The sequence below is a fragment of the Bos indicus genome, chromosome 8 (genome assembly GCF_029378745.1).
Source record: "Bos indicus isolate NIAB-ARS_2022 breed Sahiwal x Tharparkar chromosome 8, NIAB-ARS_B.indTharparkar_mat_pri_1.0, whole genome shotgun sequence".
NCBI classification, from domain to species: Eukaryota; Metazoa; Chordata; class Mammalia; order Artiodactyla; family Bovidae; genus Bos; species Bos indicus.
This window is the reverse complement of record NC_091767.1, coordinates 21,570,045-21,587,363: the sequence shown is the minus strand read 5'-3', so window position 1 is coordinate 21,587,363 and position 17,319 is coordinate 21,570,045. Positions and strand designations below refer to the sequence as shown.

The 17,319-nt window shown below is 36.3% G+C and overlaps 1 protein-coding gene across 1 annotated transcript; it reads left to right on the top strand.

Annotated features, from left to right (window-relative positions):
* Positions 1-1,667: 1,667 nt before the first annotated feature.
* Positions 1,668-14,586, top strand: DMRTA1 (DMRT like family A1). Its single transcript, XM_019965653.2, has 2 exons — positions 1,668-3,895; positions 7,080-14,586. The coding sequence occupies exons 1-2, from the start codon at positions 3,253-3,255 to the stop codon at positions 7,925-7,927; spliced, it is 1,491 nt and encodes a 496-aa protein (XP_019821212.2). The 5' UTR covers positions 1,668-3,252; the 3' UTR covers positions 7,928-14,586.
* The last annotated feature ends 2,733 nt before the right edge of the window (positions 14,587-17,319 follow it).

Genomic DNA, 17,319 nt, shown 5'->3' with positions numbered 1-17,319 from the left:
TTAACAGATATATGTAATACAACTATTTTCTCTCAGTTTCTTAATAGTGCCTCTTGAAGAAGAAATTTATTTAATTTTGATAAAGTAAAATTTATTGATTTGTTCTTTTTAATGAATCATATTTTTGGTGTTGTAGATAAGAATTCCTTTGCAAAACCAGGATCACAAAGGTGTTCTGTGTTACATGATTTTATGACTTATATTTAGGTCTGTGATCCATTTTGAGTATATATTTATAACTATAAGGCACCGATCAAAGGTAAACATTTTTTTTTTTTTTTTTTTGCATACAGATGTTCAATTTTCTTTGGAGAAGGAAATGGCAACCCACTCCAGTGTTCTTGCCTGGAGAATCCCAGGGATAGGGGAGCCTGGTGGGCTGCCATCTATGGGGTCGCACAGAGTCGGACATGACTGAAGCGACTTAGCAGCAGCAGCAGCAGCAGCAGTTCAGTTTTTTTGGCAGAATTTGTTGAGAAAAAAATGTCCTTTCTCCACTGAATTGTCTTCATACCTTTGTCTAAAATCAGTTGTCTATTTTTGGGTAAGTCTGTTTCTAAAACTGTCTGTTCTGCCATATTGGTTGATTTTTCTATCTTTTTATCACTAATGTACTGTTTTTATTTTTATAACTTCATAATAATTCTTGAAGTAAGATATTATTGGCCTTGAAACTTTATTTATCCTTTTTTCTTCAAAGATGTTTTGGCATTCCAGGTCTTTCCTTGGCATTTCAAAATGAATTTTGGAGCAGGTTTGACAATTTCTACTAAAAAAGTCTGCTGGAATTTTGAGGTTGAATTTATCTATAGATCAATTTAGGTAGAACTATATTTAGAATGTTGAGTCTTCTGACTGATGGAAATGGTCTCTCTCTCCATTTATTTCAATTTCCATTATTTTTTTTTATCAACAAGGTTTGTTTTTAATCTTTCACACATTTTGTCATTTTGCATCTTAATAGACACACATTTTATTTAAATATGTTTACTTTAAGAATTATTTTCACTTATTTGGGTGAAAATCCATATCACTTGCCATAATTGGAAGATAACTGAAAATCAAATAAAAACAGAAAAATAGTGTTAAATTCTAGGTAAACGGTGTTACTTGTTGAGGTGCTTTTAATTTTTTTTAAAGCATAATTGATAAGGCTTAACAAATGATAGTCATATTTATACCAAGTTGAGCATTTTCTTTTATGTAATCAAGATTATTGAAAAATAGTAGAAAAAAGGAATTGTTTTCTCACTAGGTATTTCACTGTGCTTTAATGATCCATATAGCACTGAAAACTCATTACTCGTACATTTGATGTGAGTTCCACAATAGGGGAATAAATAGCTTTTAGGCAGGAGTGGCTTGAGCAAAGATATAGAAGTCTGAGAAAATTGGGTATTGTAGATTCCACAGAGGTTAGGAATAGATCCCACAGTGGCAGTTCAAAACCTTGGTTATATATAATCTTCACCTTGAGAGTTTAAAAGACTCAGAGCAAAAAGAATCAGAATACTTGGTTTAGAGTATTTATATAAGTTCCTTGCTGCTGCTGCCGCTAAGTCACGTCAGTCGTGTCTGACTCTGTGCGACCCCATAGACGGCAGCCCACCGGGCTCTCCCGTCCCTGGGATTCTCCAGGCAAGAACACTGGAGTGGGTTGCCATTTCCTTCTCCAGTGAATGAAAGTGAAAAGTGAAAGTGAAGTCGCTCCCCTAGGCAGTTCTAATACTTAGGAAGGGTGGGGAAGTTCTATGATAGAATATCAGGATGCCAATATGGGAGGATGGTAATGGTGATGTTGGTGTAAAGTGGGCCAGTAAGAGCAAGCCCATATTGATTAGCAATGTCTTCCCTGGATGTCAATAGGTGGAATGGTAAAAATTTCATTATTACTTGCTATCTTAGTACTAGAATATGAATTGCCTGTCAAGGCAGTTGAATATTACCTTGAAAAACTGATAGAACCCTGACTCTCTTTTCCATTAAGGAACACACTCATGACTTTCCTGCTTTATTTTTTATTTTATTTTTTACTTTCCTACTTTAAATTGTCTTTTGGTTTAAAAGCAATATGATATTTTCTTACAATTAAAGGCATTAAGTGCATATTTTAAGTGTGTAATTAATAATAGCATGTTTAAAGAATGGTCTAGATGACCCTCCCCAACACTTTACCATAGAAATGTGAAGTATTTTTGAAAGTTTTAACACAATTGCTACCTATAAGTAGTTATAGATAAGAAATTCATTAGGGTTTCTTTGGATGATAATATGTCAAAATATGATATATAGAATCCAAATTTGCATGTCTAAATAAAGAGATGCATGTTAAGATTCTGAACGTGAGTCAGGTCCCTTAAATACTTATCCACTGTTTGCCGCAGCCCTAAGGCCCTAAAATAAGGTATCTTTCAGGTGTGGGTAATATTTGCAGCTTGTTTGTTCTTTCTCATTAATTTCGACCGTGCTACCAATTAAGCTGGAGAAGGAAATGACAACTCATTCCAGTTTTCTTGCCTGGAAAATCCAAAGGGCAGGGGAGCCTGGTAGGCTATACAATCCATGGCGTCGCAAAAAGTCGGACACGACTGAGCGACTGAGCGACTGAGCACACACACCATCTTAAACACTTCATCTGGGAAAAGGAAAGAAACGGAGAACTCCATGTTCAAATCTTCAGATCGTAGGAGGAGCTAGGAACTGGGGAAAGAACTTCAAATCTTGCTTAATTTACGAAGGACAAAGAGGCATGGGGAAGGAGAGAAGATTATCTTTCAAAAAAAATACATTGAGGAATTCATGGAGAAGCAAGTGGGAGAAAAGAGCTTTTGTGTGTGCGTGAAGGGGCAATTTCTTGTGTCTCCCACCGCCCCTCCTCCCAAGACGGTCAGGTCCGGCCGCGGCCCTCCCTCCCCAGTTTCAGCCCTTGGCCAGTAGATTCAGTGGGCGGGGTAGCCTCTGCAGTCTTGCCTTCTCTTGCTTCCGAAGGCGAAGGAGCGCGGAGAGCACGGCATTAACTTAGCGCCCTGGGACTTTAAGAGGCTCAGTGGGCTTCTGCGCCTCTTCGAGTCTCCAGCTCTGGGAAGCGGTTGTCCCCAAGTTCATCGCGGGAATTGTGTCAGACTTTGTCGGTGTGGAGGTGGTAGGTAGAGGGACCAAGGCTGGCCCTCTCGGCTCCCGCATCTCACAGGGTTAGCTACGGATTGAGCACTCTTCTGTTGCGACTCCTCCCTCACCAGACACTTCTCGGAAATGGAGCAGTCACAGTGTGGCAGTAGAGACCGCAGCCGAAGCGGCCCACTCCACCTGGCCCCGGGACTGGTGGTCGCGGCCCCTCCGCCCCCGTCTCCGGCGTTACCGGTACCCCCGGGGATACCTGTTCCTCCAACTTTCCTGCGCCCGTCCAGCCTCTTTCTGAGGGCAGCCTCCAGCGCGGGAAGCGGAGGTTGCCCGCCGCCTGCCGAACTGGAAAGGGGGGTGGGCGCTGTGGCCGGTGGCTACCCACGGACACCCAAGTGCGCCCGTTGTCGCAACCACGGAGTGGTGTCAGCCCTCAAGGGCCACAAGCGCTTCTGTCGCTGGCGGGACTGCGCGTGTGCTAAGTGCACCCTGATCGCCGAACGCCAGCGTGTCATGGCCGCACAGGTGGCGCTGCGCAGACAGCAGGCCCAAGAGGAGAGCGAGGCTCGGGGGCTGCAAAGGCTTCTGTACCCTGGACCCTCAGGGCCAGGGGGTCGGTCATCCGGAGGCAGCAGCAGAACGGAGACTTCCCAGACGACCTCGAGCGGCCCTGCGACGGTGACTGCTCTGGGACTGAGTGCCTCGAGACAGGCTAGTGGTCTGGCGACCCCTGTTTTCGAAATTTTCCAGCCAGATTATATAGAGGAAAAACAAGGTGAGTAGATCTCACATTTGCTCTTTGCAAAATAAAAATGGTTGTTTTGGAGGAGGAAAAAAAATCTTTGAAATAAGCAGCCATGGCATGGAGGAGGGCGAGAAAGAACTTAAAAGAAGCATTTAGGTTCTGGGAAACTGCTTAGAGACTTATCACATTCACTTCCTTAGGGCTTTCTGTCCCCTTAGATGATAGGATAAATGAAAAAATGAAGTGCCAGTGATCAGTTGAGGAACTCATTCTAGGAATGCAGTTTGTGCCCAAATTTCTCTGCGAGAGAAGAACTTAGAGCAAAGATTGAGTGAAAAACTTAATGAAAGAAACTGCATTTTGAGCTTGCTCTGTATTCTTTTTAGTTGCAAAACCAGAGTTAATGGTGATCTTGCATGGAAAACTCACTTGTGGTTGGGAGTACAGTCTTTACCTGTGGGACAGATCAACTAGAAGTGGGGAAGAGACTGAAATCTTCCAAAGCATTTTTACTCTTTAAAAAATTTTAAGCATTCCACCTCTTTTCTTCAGCTGCTTTTTAGCCTCCAACAGTGTAGAAAACTCTAACATTTCAAGTTTTACCTCTTCTCATAGGAAAGAAATTTAGGTTTTCTAAATTTAGGTTTGTAAAACCATTGATATGAATTTCAAAGTCCAAGAATTTCTTATCTTTGGGGATTTTAACCTTAGAGATTTCTTATCCAATAAGTTTTAATTTTTTTCTCTTATTGACTACAAACTGCCTTTACCCTCTATGTCAGGTAAAAAGATTTCTTTTTTTGACTAGGGTTATCCCAAATTAACCTTTCATGCTAACATAAATCTTACTGTATTTTAGCAAATTTCATAATTCTACAGTAGGTCATTCTTGCACGAAAATGTCATTTTGGTGTTTTTGTATAAATCCAAGATAGGTTGAGTCATATGAAATTAAAATATAATGATGTATTAAGTTATTAATTAGAAAACCTCTCTGAATTGTGAAAATTGCAGCTCTTAACAGATCACAGCATTTACTTTTGAAAAAAGACTCTACTTAAATAAGACATATATGATTTTGTTTTCACCTATGTCACTTTTTGTCCATGTTCTAGTTTGTGTCAGTGGACAAAATGTAGTTTAAACATTTCTCATCAAAAATCAAGGAGGGCTGAAGAATAAAGTTGTTAGGCAAAACTGCTATAAAAAGAAGCAAAAATTAAAATTCTGCAAACTAAATTGACAATGAGATCTGACTGTCAACCTTCTGCTAGGCATTGACTTATATGATTTTTTTTGAGAGGGTGATGTTTATAGATCATTTATTTTATTTTATTGTTTGCCTCAGTTGACCTCTTTTTTTTGAAAAGACACTTCTAAATTGACTACCTTCTCTTATACAATATCCATGAACTGTAGTAAACTAGTGTATTTATTCATTAAACAAACAGTGGTTCAGAGGTGAATAAGATTTTCCTACACAAAAGAATATTATAATCAAAAGAAGGAAAATTATATGTGTCCTAAAACTACAGTATAATACATAGCATTCAATGATAAAAACCAGCTATAGGAGTTGAGAGAAAAGAGATGACATAACAATATTGCAGTATTTTAAAGACTCTTATTTTCTAGACAGTCTGATGCCATCAGTATTTCATTACATTGTATTGTGTTTTATGCATAAATTACTATAGAGATGAAAATTACTATAGAGATGAAACTGTGATACCTTACATGTTCAAGGGGTCATATGTAGTGAGTCATATTTATAAATAAAATGGAGTGGCAGACCAAGGCCGATCTATCTCTATATCATTAGATGACATTTATTGTTTTATTTAAAGGTGAAAATTCTAGAGTCTTTGTGATTTTGCAGAAGCAAAAAAAAAAAGACTTTTTTTTGGTCATGTTTGACGTAATGACAGCATTTTCATTCTCAATGTGTTAAATTGTACACATTTAATTTTATAAAGCAAACTGTAGATATTTGCTTAGAATATAGGACTGCTCTTTGAGAAAACATAGGAGCATTGCAAATCATTGCTATATGTGTTTTGTTAGTTCATAAATCTTGTTCGAAAAGAAAGTTTGACAATAAAACTGAATACCTCATTGACAGTTTACACTTTCTAATGGAAATAGAGAAACTCCATCTATAGATTAAGAGTAAATGTAAATCAAAATAAAAATATTTATTATTGTTTTCCTGGCATTAGCCTTGCAAAAAGTATTGAAAGATAGTCTTGTTTTATTAATATTCCTATGCTCAACATATTGAGATAGAAAATCAGATTTTTCTGTGAAACTGTTTTCGGAACATTTCCCTTAATATTGAAAGGGAGTTATGAGTTAAGGCAAATGACTAATATTTTCTACAAGATACTTTGAAAGTATATGCAGATTCCAATTGTGAAAAGAGTGCTGTAAATTATTTTCTTTTAGAAACAAATTGATTATAAACTCATTTACTGATATTCCCTAGAGATTTAATGAGAAAGTCCATATTTTACAGAGTATTATGAAAAATATCAACTCTCTATTGTGTCTCACACAAGCTCTGATATGATTTGAGATTGGTATAGCAGTTGTCATTATTGGTTTAGATTTGAAAGGAAATGAAAAATTCTGCTATTTTTTCACATTATTCAGGAACCTTATTTGGAACCTGAAATGTGAGTGAAAAACCAGTTTTTGAAATTTAGCATTAGTGATTAAATAGAATATTCATTTTAATAGTAAGATTGTTCTTTTTTTCTGATTTCTTATCTAAACAATTGTTTTATTTAGTGCTTTTTGCATATTGTCACTGTGGGAAAAAAGCCCTCATGTGAATAACAACAAAACTTGGGTAAAATTTATGAAAATTTTGAGTCGCTAAATGGGGCAAATAATGTAAAATATTGGTGTTAACAGTTTTAGGGTAACAATAGATTTTACTTTCTGATTCCTAAATAACTACAGCATTTGTATATTATAGAACTTTGTGATCCTTAAATGACATGATAAATTGCATTTTCCCACTATTGCAACACTTGCATTTTCAAATGATATTTAAAAATTTTTGTTCATTAACATCTTTTACAGTGAATAATAAGTATTATTAATATACTATGAGTAAACAAGTTATTTTATCCAGCATTAATTATAGGTGGGCAGTACTTTGTTCTTGGACATTTTCCCTTTATTTCATTCCTTTTTTTCCTCTTCCCAGGACAAAAGGAGAGTAAATGTGACTCATGCCAGAGTGGACAAGAAGAACTGGGGTCTAAATCCCATCAGTTTACCCTGAGATCATCTCCTAAGTCTAATGATGTCACTGGAAAACAAAACATCAGGTCATCTATTTCAGAAAACCCAAACAAGGATGATAGCATTCAGTCTCTTCATCCTGGGGAGCAGTCAGGAGGGGAAGAGAGTCCCAGGTCCCTGTCATCCTCTGATTTGGAATCAGGAAATGAAAGTGAGTGGGCCAAAGACTTCACTGATTCTACAGCCAGCCATCCCACTGTGTCCTCTAGACCAAGAGATCCTCTTGATATCCTTACCAAGATTTTCCCAAGTTACAGACGCAGCAGGCTAGAAGGCATTCTGCAGTTCTGCAAAGGGGATGTTGTCCAAGCTATTGAAGAGATCCTAAATGGAAAAGAACACAAACCAGACACCAGGGACCTAGCAAATTCAGGAGCATTGGAAAACACAGCTTTTCCGAGAGTTTCAAATTTTAGTTTAGCTGGAATTGGTTTTGGAACTCTAGGAAATAAATCAGCTTTCTCTCCCCTTCACACTTCTTCTGCTTCTTACGGAGGTGATTCAAGTCTCTATAGCTTAAATCCTAGACTAGGTATCAGTCCATTTCGACTGGCATATTCCTCTCCAGGGAGAGGGCTGTCTGGTTTCATGTCTCCCTATCTGACTCCTGGGTTGGTACCATCATTGCCTTGTAGGCCAGTTCTGGATTATGCCTTTTCAGGAATGATTAGGGATTCTTCTTACCTTCCCATCAAAGACTCAGTAACTGGTGGCAGACTGTATTCCAGGCCAAATCAGAGCAACCTGTAATGCATCTGCCTACCTCCCTTTCTGGAGTATTTCTAGAAGCATGCACTATAACCCACATACCCACATCTATTAATGTGTTCACTACGTATCAGTCTTTAAAAATGCTATTTTTTTTTTTACAAGCAATATAATAGATTTGAGATCTAAAGACTCTTCTTTAGCATTTATTAAGTGAAAGAAACATTTAAACATCATGTGTGCCTTGAATAAAACCATTTCAGGAAATATTTTTACTTTAATGAATTTTCTCCCTAAGATATTGGTTGTAAATTCCCAATTTAAAACTATACTTGTTTTTAGTTCATTGAAAAAATGGAGCATATAATTATAACATACATTATGAAGCAGTCTAGGATTATATAAAATGAGCCGGAAGTAAGAATTGAAAAATTGAGGTAATTCTAAGTAGTATTCTAAACTTTTTTTCCCTCCTTCTGCTTCTTCTACACAGGAGAGATAAAAGGTATTCAAAGTATTTTATTCACATATAAGTGATTAGTAGTTAGTAAAACTTTTGAGACATTTAAGTCCTTATTTTTTTCTGAATGCCTTGTTTTTCATTCCTATCTGCCATTGGTGATAAGTGCCATTTATAAAACATTTCTGTTTAAAGGACACTTTTTGTGAGTTAAACAAAGGTCTATGAAGTAAATCTTAGGAAATGAGAAATGCTCCATCTCCTGGCCACTATCACTAATTGCAGCTAAGTGCTGGAATGGTGTAGAAATTAGATACAAATGGTTCCTAATATTAGTATGATGTAACCATTTTTTGAAAATGGTTATTTTGGATCACGCTATATTTAATTTTCATATTATAAAATGAACATCTAATGAGGATGAGGATTTAAATCTTTAGGCTTATGCTTTTATCTGGGGAAATAACCTTTTCCATATGTTTATGGCAGGACTATGGCAGCCATTCTCAAAGGTAAAAATCATTTTATTCAGAAAACTTAAATAGCTGCTCATATGAATATTAAATGACTCTAGATACATAATGCTTAATGCATTGAGGGGATAAGAGATTTCCAAGGGGAAAAATTGTCATTAAATTTTAAAGGTTTTCTTGAGATTTTAAAATTACTTTTGTTCTCCATCTAGAGAATTTGAAAGTTATTTATTTTAGTCAGTGGGAAGTCCCTGAGAACAAAACAATTTTATGAAATTTTCTTTATTTGTCATCATTTATCTTTTAAAGGATTGGAGCTCTATTCTGTTGTTAGGAATAAATGGAAATTCAGCTGTGGTGTGAAATAGTTGATGAATTAGAGATGGTTAAAAGAATTTGACAGCATTACTTACTAAAGATTTCTTAAATTATGTGTATGTGTGTGTGTATGTGTGTTTATATATACTTGTGTATCTTACTGTCTGTATATTATACATTTAAGCTCTGTTGGTTCTATCATCTTTAGACTTTTCCATTGAGCCAGATAAGAATATATTTCTAAAGTATATTTTACCAGCAAATAGCATATTAAATAACTGCATAGAATCTGATGCTGATTTAGGATGTAAATGTGTAATAGAGTATGCATTATTTTTAATGATATGAATGTGAGAAAGCAGATCTTATAAAGATTTGATACAGTTAATATTCATTATTTATTAAAAAGGTTTTAGATTCCAAGCCTAAATCATAGTATAATGCTTGGCAAGTAGTTGATATTCAATTAATATATACTAAATGAAGGAACCATTTTGGATGGTAGATCTCTTTGAGACTGATAAAACCAAAGAACTCTGCAAAGTGGTTTACAGACATAGTTTTGAATACAATTTCTTGGGATTCTTGAATCTCCTAAATGCCATTCAGGTTAGAATACTTGGTGATTTTTAAGGTATTTCCACTATATTAATTCATTTGTTGAATGTTATTTTAAAAGTGCTAGATTCTATAGAGGGTACCGAATGTAAAATGTGCTCTCAAAGAAGTTACATTATACAATAGAGATCTGATACAACAACATAAGAGTGCTAGAGTTGCTGGATTCTTTACGTGGATTATGTGATGATGTGCATGTATCCATTTGCCTTTTGAACTGGGGAGAACATCCATTAGGGACAGTTTTCAAATTTTAAAAACTGTTTTATAATTTTAAAACTTAAGTTAATTTACATAGTACTTTATACATTTCCTACCCTTTACAATAAGTTTAAAACTCAAACAATCTTACAGAACATTTTGTCCAACCACTAACTTGAATGTGAGGAGATTGAGGTTTGGCAATAGTATTGCCCATCCTTATGTTAAGATACTATTGCCAGTTGTTAGGAGTGGAAGTTACTTTACCAGTTTCAATTAGACTATAAAGTCTGAGGAAGGATTCATGCCTGTTTGTCCACTCACAGCTTCCTAGAGTTTCTGGGACATAAATAGGTGCTCAAGTTTTCCACTGACTGAAGTAAATGAAAGATAAAAATACTAGTTTATTCAACAACTATTTATTAAGCACCTACTTTGTGCCAGGCATTGTGCTAGATGAGAGGATAAAGAGGTGCCAAGATATGAGACCTGCCCTCAAGCTGCTCACAGACTGTTACCCATGTATACAAAACCAACCCACCAACCAGTGGTGGCAGTATTTGACAGTGTTGCTACATCAGTGAGTTCTGTGTAATCTTGAGGTTTATGCTCATCCATGCAGCTTGAGGTATGAACTCCTAAATCACTAATTAAGGATGGGAAGGAAGAAGGAGAATACCTATTTCCGTGTTGATTCCTCTGATTCAATGCATAGGCCTCATGGTGTAAGCTGTCATCTAGCTATTCTGTGAAAATGGATTAGAGTTAGGGGAACAACTGAAGAGCAAGTGAGTAAAATCTGCTATTTTTCCCTTCAACTTCTGCTGAAACAAAAAGATGCTGGGGATTTTAAGACCTTCCCTTCTAGAGATTCCTATCTGTGAACTTGGAACTAAAAAAATTATTTACAAAGTGACCTATCCATTCAACTGTTTTTTAAAATGCATGTTCCTTAGACATTTATTTGTCTTTGAAATTAAAAAGCCTTCAGAATACAAGAGAAGCTTATGTACTGTGTAAATAGAATTATGCTGGCAAGCACAAGAGGAGATGAAGCATCATCAGCTTCATAAAGTCAAAGGTCTACTCAGGGCAGCCTGATTCTTAAGCATAGATGCTCATCCTTTAGGAGAAAGGATCTCACTCAGATTCATTCTTCCCATCCCCACACATCTCCAAATAATCTCATTATTGATGCCTGCACTGCAAAGCTATACCTTTAATTATTTGGCATCATGTCCTGTAAAATTTAAGCTGTTTTGATGTAATACTTCAGAGCAACTGTGCCAAACATAAAAACACCCTTTGTTGGTTTTTGCTTACTAAATATTTCTCAAATGAGAAAAATTCATTGTCATTTCCCCTTTCTGAACTCCATGCTAATGATGAGGGGTTCAGGGGAAAATAGGATGACAAGTATAAGAACTATAGAGATGTCTATTTCTCATTTTTACCTAATTGGTAATTTAAAAAATGGCATTTTAATTTCTCAAGACTGTGTCACAGTATCCGTAAGTCAAAATGACCACATGACGTTGTCTCATGAGAACATTAATAGTTTTAAAATAGGTACACAAATGTGGTCTTTTCAAAACATCTGTGTCAAAATGTTTTTTAAAAATATCCAATGTTAACATCCATCCTAGCAACAAGTTCAGTAAACAATGGACTAGATGTTTATAGTTAGCAGGAAATATAAAGAGAGTTGAGCAAGTGTGCCAAAGATTGTTGACTAGAAAAATCTGAGTCAAGCAGCAAATGTTTTAGAATCCTGTCCTTGACCTTTTATAAAACTTCTGACAGATGAAGAAATAAAGATATACAATTCATTGTTATCTTATTCATGGACCACACTCATCTGTGAACGGCAGCTGATTTTTCAGTTGACAGAATCAAATTTTAAATGATTGATTCTTAGACTGTAATTCCTATTGCAGTGAATTGATATAGCATTCAAGATCTTAGGGTTAAAAAAATCAACTGTACACACATAGATAAGAAGAAAGAGAGACCTGAGTTTGCAACAAGTTTTTGAGAAAAAAAGTAATGTTATTTATTGGTAGATTTACTGTGAGATTACCATGTAACATGGCTGTTCTAAAAGTTCAGTTGATATTTAGGTTACATTAATAGGAAAAATGTATGTAGAAGGAGGGAGATGATGGTGCCATGTACTCTGAAATATGAGTTCTTCAGATATTAGCTTAAGTAATGTGTTCAGTTCTGAGTGCCATATACGAAGAGTGATTCTAAAACTTGGGATATAAGCAAAGAGGCATAAGATACTAAATGACTATGGTGGCAATGTAGGGTTCTATAAGAAATATTTTTAAAAGTAGGAGAAATGAAAATGTTTAAAGAACTAGCATATAACAAAAATGACTATAAGGTGAATAGAAGGCAAAAGTTACATAGAGAATTTAGAGGAACATGAAGGATACTGTAACTGCATTTAATCCACTTCTAGTGAACCTGGAACCCCAAAGGCAGACATCACTAGAGAAATAAACAATGTTCGGTCCAGTTTGTTTGTTGCTGTTTGATTGTTGATTTCATAGGTGAGCCATTCTTTTTTTTAAATTTTATTTTATTTTTAAACTTTACAATATTGTATTAGTTTTGCCAAATATTGAAATGAATCTGCCACAGGTATACATATATTATTGTACATGTTTTTTTGTTTTTTTTTGATTCTTTTGCGGGATATATGGAGTAAATGAGCAGCAAATGAGTTTTATGTTTATGCTACATTTATCAGTCAGTATTCAACCAGGAAAAGAGTACCAGTAGGGAGTTATTTTATATTATAAAATATAAAGTTATTTTATAAATTAGGGAGGTATTTTAGAAATTCGACTGAACACGTACATAAGGAGCTGGGAAGATAAAGTTTGGTAGAGGGAAATAGGCAGATCAGAGAGTTACTAACTAATCTGCCAAGTGTTGGTGTGGGTAGACAAATGGTCCTTTCAAGAGAAGTAGAAATTTTCAGGAAATCTGTGAGATCTAGCATGTCAAGTCACTCAGATGGTTCCAAGGAAAGGTGTTGTGAAGGAGGTATAAAGGAAGTTAATGACTCTGCACAGCTTCTAATACTGTGGGTCTGGAAGCAGGTACCAGGTGATGGACCTGCAACTACAGTTGATCAGCAAATCCAGCAGCCCAGTGCACCCCTTGTCAGTATGGCGTTCATACTCACTTTTACTAACCATATTTACTTCCCAATAAAGGTAAAACGTGATTCATTATTTTACCTAAAATTGATTCTTTGTTCAATGAAAACATATATGTCCCTTCATAAGAGAGGATACAAAGTGATTTACCCATGTTTGAGGGATGCTCATTCCTCTTCTGTCTGAGTCAGAACCCCCCTTGAATATCCTATCATTCTGAGGTATTGTTATAACCACTGTTAGTAAATCTTATGTTACAATAAGGAAATGGGGGACACTTAGAAGCAAGGAAGAAATAAATGCTCCTATCAGTGCCCTCATGTTTTCAACTAGTCATGAAATCAGTAATATTTATAACTTTGCCCATTCTCCATTTCATATTCTCTCTACTCTGCTAGTGTGTAAGTCAGTTGTGTTTCCTTATTTGTTGAGATTACCCAAATCTTTATTCCTGTCTGTTGTTATAGTCCTGTCTTTATTGGGTTGTTCTAGCTTTCCATTAACTTTTACCACAGAATATGGGAAGACTAAGCGATACTCTGGAGGATCTCCTGCATTCTGGAAATATTTTCCTCACCCTTTCTTGTGTCAGTGTTATGAGGTGCCCAGAGTAGACAGTGGTAGTCTTAGGTTCCAGCACAATGCTGTATTCTTTGGTGGGATCATTTCTCCTTTTGGAAGTACAACTTCTAAACCCCCAAAAAGTTATAGGGAAAGGAAATGAAAATGTTGCTTTTGCATCATTATTGTTAATGTGAGAGGAGCTGTTTCCATATCTGTCCTATGGTTCCTAAACTCCTAAATTCTGAGTATAGGAAAAACATCACTACATATTTATAGCTTATTCAAAGCATTTCTTGCATCCTAGATGACATTATTTCAGCCCCATAAAGTGCTGTCACCAGCTGGTGCCATAACTGAGTCTTCCAAAGGCCATTCCATAATTTTATTAGGCCAGCTGTTTCAGGATGAGGGGAACATAATGACACTAGAGAAGTGCATGAGACTGAGACCAATGTTGCACTTCACTTGCTATAAAATTGTTTTTTGTCTTTTTTTTTTGGTCATAAGCAATGTTGTATGGAATACTGTGTAGATGAGTATAGCATTCTGTAAGCCCACAGATGGGGATTTAAGCAGAAACACTAGGGCAGGAAAGGCAAAACCATGTCTTTTCCAGTGAGAACAAAGAGCTACTCCTTCAATGATGGGAGTGATTCAGTGTAACAAACTTGCTACCAGGTGTCTGGCTAGTTTCCCCAGGGAATGGCCATTTTAGGGTTCAGTGTTGATCTTTGCTCTTGGCAGGTTGGGTACTCAGCAATGACTCCAGCCAAATTGGCCTTGATGAGTAGAAATCCATTTTGCTAAGCCTATATATAAGCTCCATATTTCTATGTAATTATTGTCCTCATGAGCCAATTGAGCAATGATGGGAATAAAAGAATGGGAAAAGAATGAGTTACCTTGTGTATATGTTTATTAAGGTCTCTTCTTCTAAGGTTGCTGTTTGGTGAGTATTTGTTTGGGACAAAAATGTTCTCTTATTCATACCCATTTGGAGAGGTCTTTCCACATACATCTCTAGATCATATTTCTTCATGTTTCTTCCAAGTTTCTGGCCATCCAGCCAAACTGTTAGTCACTGCTCATGACTCATTCTAGATTTATACCTCTTTTCACCTCTACTTCCAGGCAGTATGAAAGCTTGAAGTTCTTCCCATTGAAAAGCTTTTTTTTTTTTTTTTTTTTTCCCACCACTTTCAGGGTCTTTCAGGGCCACACGTGCAGTGCAGCTGTCCACTTCAGCTACTGTCACAATAGTGTGGGGAATTGTTTGATTAAAGATCACATTGTGCTTTCTCATTCTGTTTTCATAGACAACTTCACATTACAGAAAAAGAGAGGAGGCAGTATGGCAGGAGTACGTGAACCATGGATGTTTGAGCCACTTTTTGTGCAACTTATTTGTGACTTCAAAACTTGTGGAGAAAAGCCTAACTATTACTTCCACTTGATGGAATACTGCTACAGCGAGCTTTTGGGGCAGACAACATCCTATTCATTAGGAGTGTTTCAGGGCACATCATTATTTAATGACCAGTAGTAAGTGTTTGCATTCAGGCAGGACCCAGTAATGTGTTAGAAGCTATTTCTCAGTTGAGAATAATCTGCTGAGAAAGTATAACTTTTCTCCAAAATCCCAAAGAGATATACTATGTTTTATCTGTAAGGTTTTGCTTTAGGTTCCTTTAGGATCCCCAACTGTCATAGGCACTTCAAGCATGTGAACCAAGTGGCAAGACAGATTGAATAGAAGCTTGGTTCTGTTGTAGAACCTCCTTTTGATCTGGACCCCAAATTGACAGCCTATTGGGTAATTTGGTACACAGGTTAAAGTAAGATGCCCAAATCATTTATTTTTTGCAACCCAAATTTAGAGATCCACTTCTCAGAGATAGCAGGTATCAGATGCAGAAACACATTCACCATTTGATAAGAGAAATTTTGACAGGCACCAGACCACTGATGCCTAGAAACTTCACATATGTAATGTATCTCTCATTTTCTGTGGTGGTTATTTTTCCATTCTCTGGCATGCATATACCTTAATAAGATATTTAATGTGTATACTACCTTTTGCTCATCAGGTCAAATCAGCATGATATTATTTATATTGTTGGCTTGCTTGATGTCCTGTAGAATAGAGAAGCAAACAAGTTCCTAGTGGACTAAACTATAGAAAATGGCTGGAGGGTTGGTAGAGCCCTAAGAAGTTTACTGCTGTTTCTGGTGACTTTAACAACTCCAGAGAAAAACTATTTTTGAGATCAATAGCTCAAACTGGAGAAAAGGGGCAGTATTGATTTGCTCCAACAAAGCAAACACATCTGGAAATATAGCTGCAGTTGTAGTAATCACCTAATTTTATAATAGTGTACTCTCATTCCTCAAGATCCATCTGCCTTATCTATAGGCCAAATAGATGAATTGAAAGGGGATGTGCTAGAATCCTTTAAACTTCTGGTGGGGATACAAACCTTGGCAATCTCTCCAGGATGTTTGTTTCACTACTTCAGTGGGAGTGTAAGTTCTAAAGATCTCCATTTGAAATTTCCTATTTAATCATCCTCAGTACACAGGAAGCCTAATTGTTGTAGGTCAGGGATCCAATTTGGGGATTCTCCCAGTTGCTAGATATGTCTTGACCAATTGTGCTTTCTAGAGTTGAGGAAATAAACACTGGGTAAATGGGTACATATTGGACCAACTGTAAGACTGGTTTGAAACAAAATGTCAGTAATGATTAGATCTCATTCCTCTTCCTTAAATCTTATCTAGCCTGGTGGATCATAGTAGCAGTTTAGCTTCCAAGGGAATAGCCATTATCCAATAAACACTGAAAAAATTATTATTTATCTTTTCCCAGGGTATAGTCACCTGGTAAACTAGCTCAGGTCCTCTTGGATTAAGCTAGGAGAAAGATTTATAGTTTAAGTTATTAGAAGTACAGCAAAGTCACTACTCAAGGGGATCATCCTAAGTTTTCATAACAGGTTCAAGATTAGACATGTGTTGAAGAGCCATGAGTGTCCATTATGGTGATTCAAGAAAGAGTTTCATCAGAGTTAGTGCTTTCCCACATATATAAATAAAGTATGACTTTACCATATTTCCCACCTATTTCAGTCCTAAAAATATGATTGAGTAGTCAATGCCAAAATCTCTGCAGGCCAAATCTATCTGTTGCTTCAGCTCAATGTTGTTTTTTTAAAAAATAATATTCATACTCATCCATCGGTGCCTGAAAGACATGTGTGCTCTGTGTTGTTTAGTGGAGTGTTCTGTATATGTCAATCAGATACTGTTGGTTGGTTGTGTTGTCTAGTTCTTCTTTATTCCTCCTTTATTATTATTCTGATAATCACATGAATTGCTGAGAGTGGGGTGTTAAAATTGCCAGCCATAATTGCGTTCTTTGCTCTCAGTTTTAGCAAAATATACACACACAACACATATACTTTTACCTCCATGTAGAAAATATTACTATTAGTAAATTAAATAATCGGGAATAATATAATTTGGTGACTGATGAAATGCTGAGTTTTTGTCATTTTCAGGTTTTCAAAACCAAAGCAGATGCTTTGGTTCATATATTATAATTTTATTCTTTGATTTAAAAATTTGTTT

Bases quoted from the DNA above. Each gene is read 5' to 3' on its own strand.
- DMRTA1 (XM_019965653.2), top strand. From the start codon at position 3,253: ATGGAGCAGTCACAGTGTGGCAGTAGAGACCGCAGCCGAAGCGGCCCA. The intron at 3,896-7,079 runs GTGAGTAGATCT...TCCTCTTCCCAG, and splicing joins TTATATAGAGGAAAAACAAG to GACAAAAGGAGAGTAAATGT.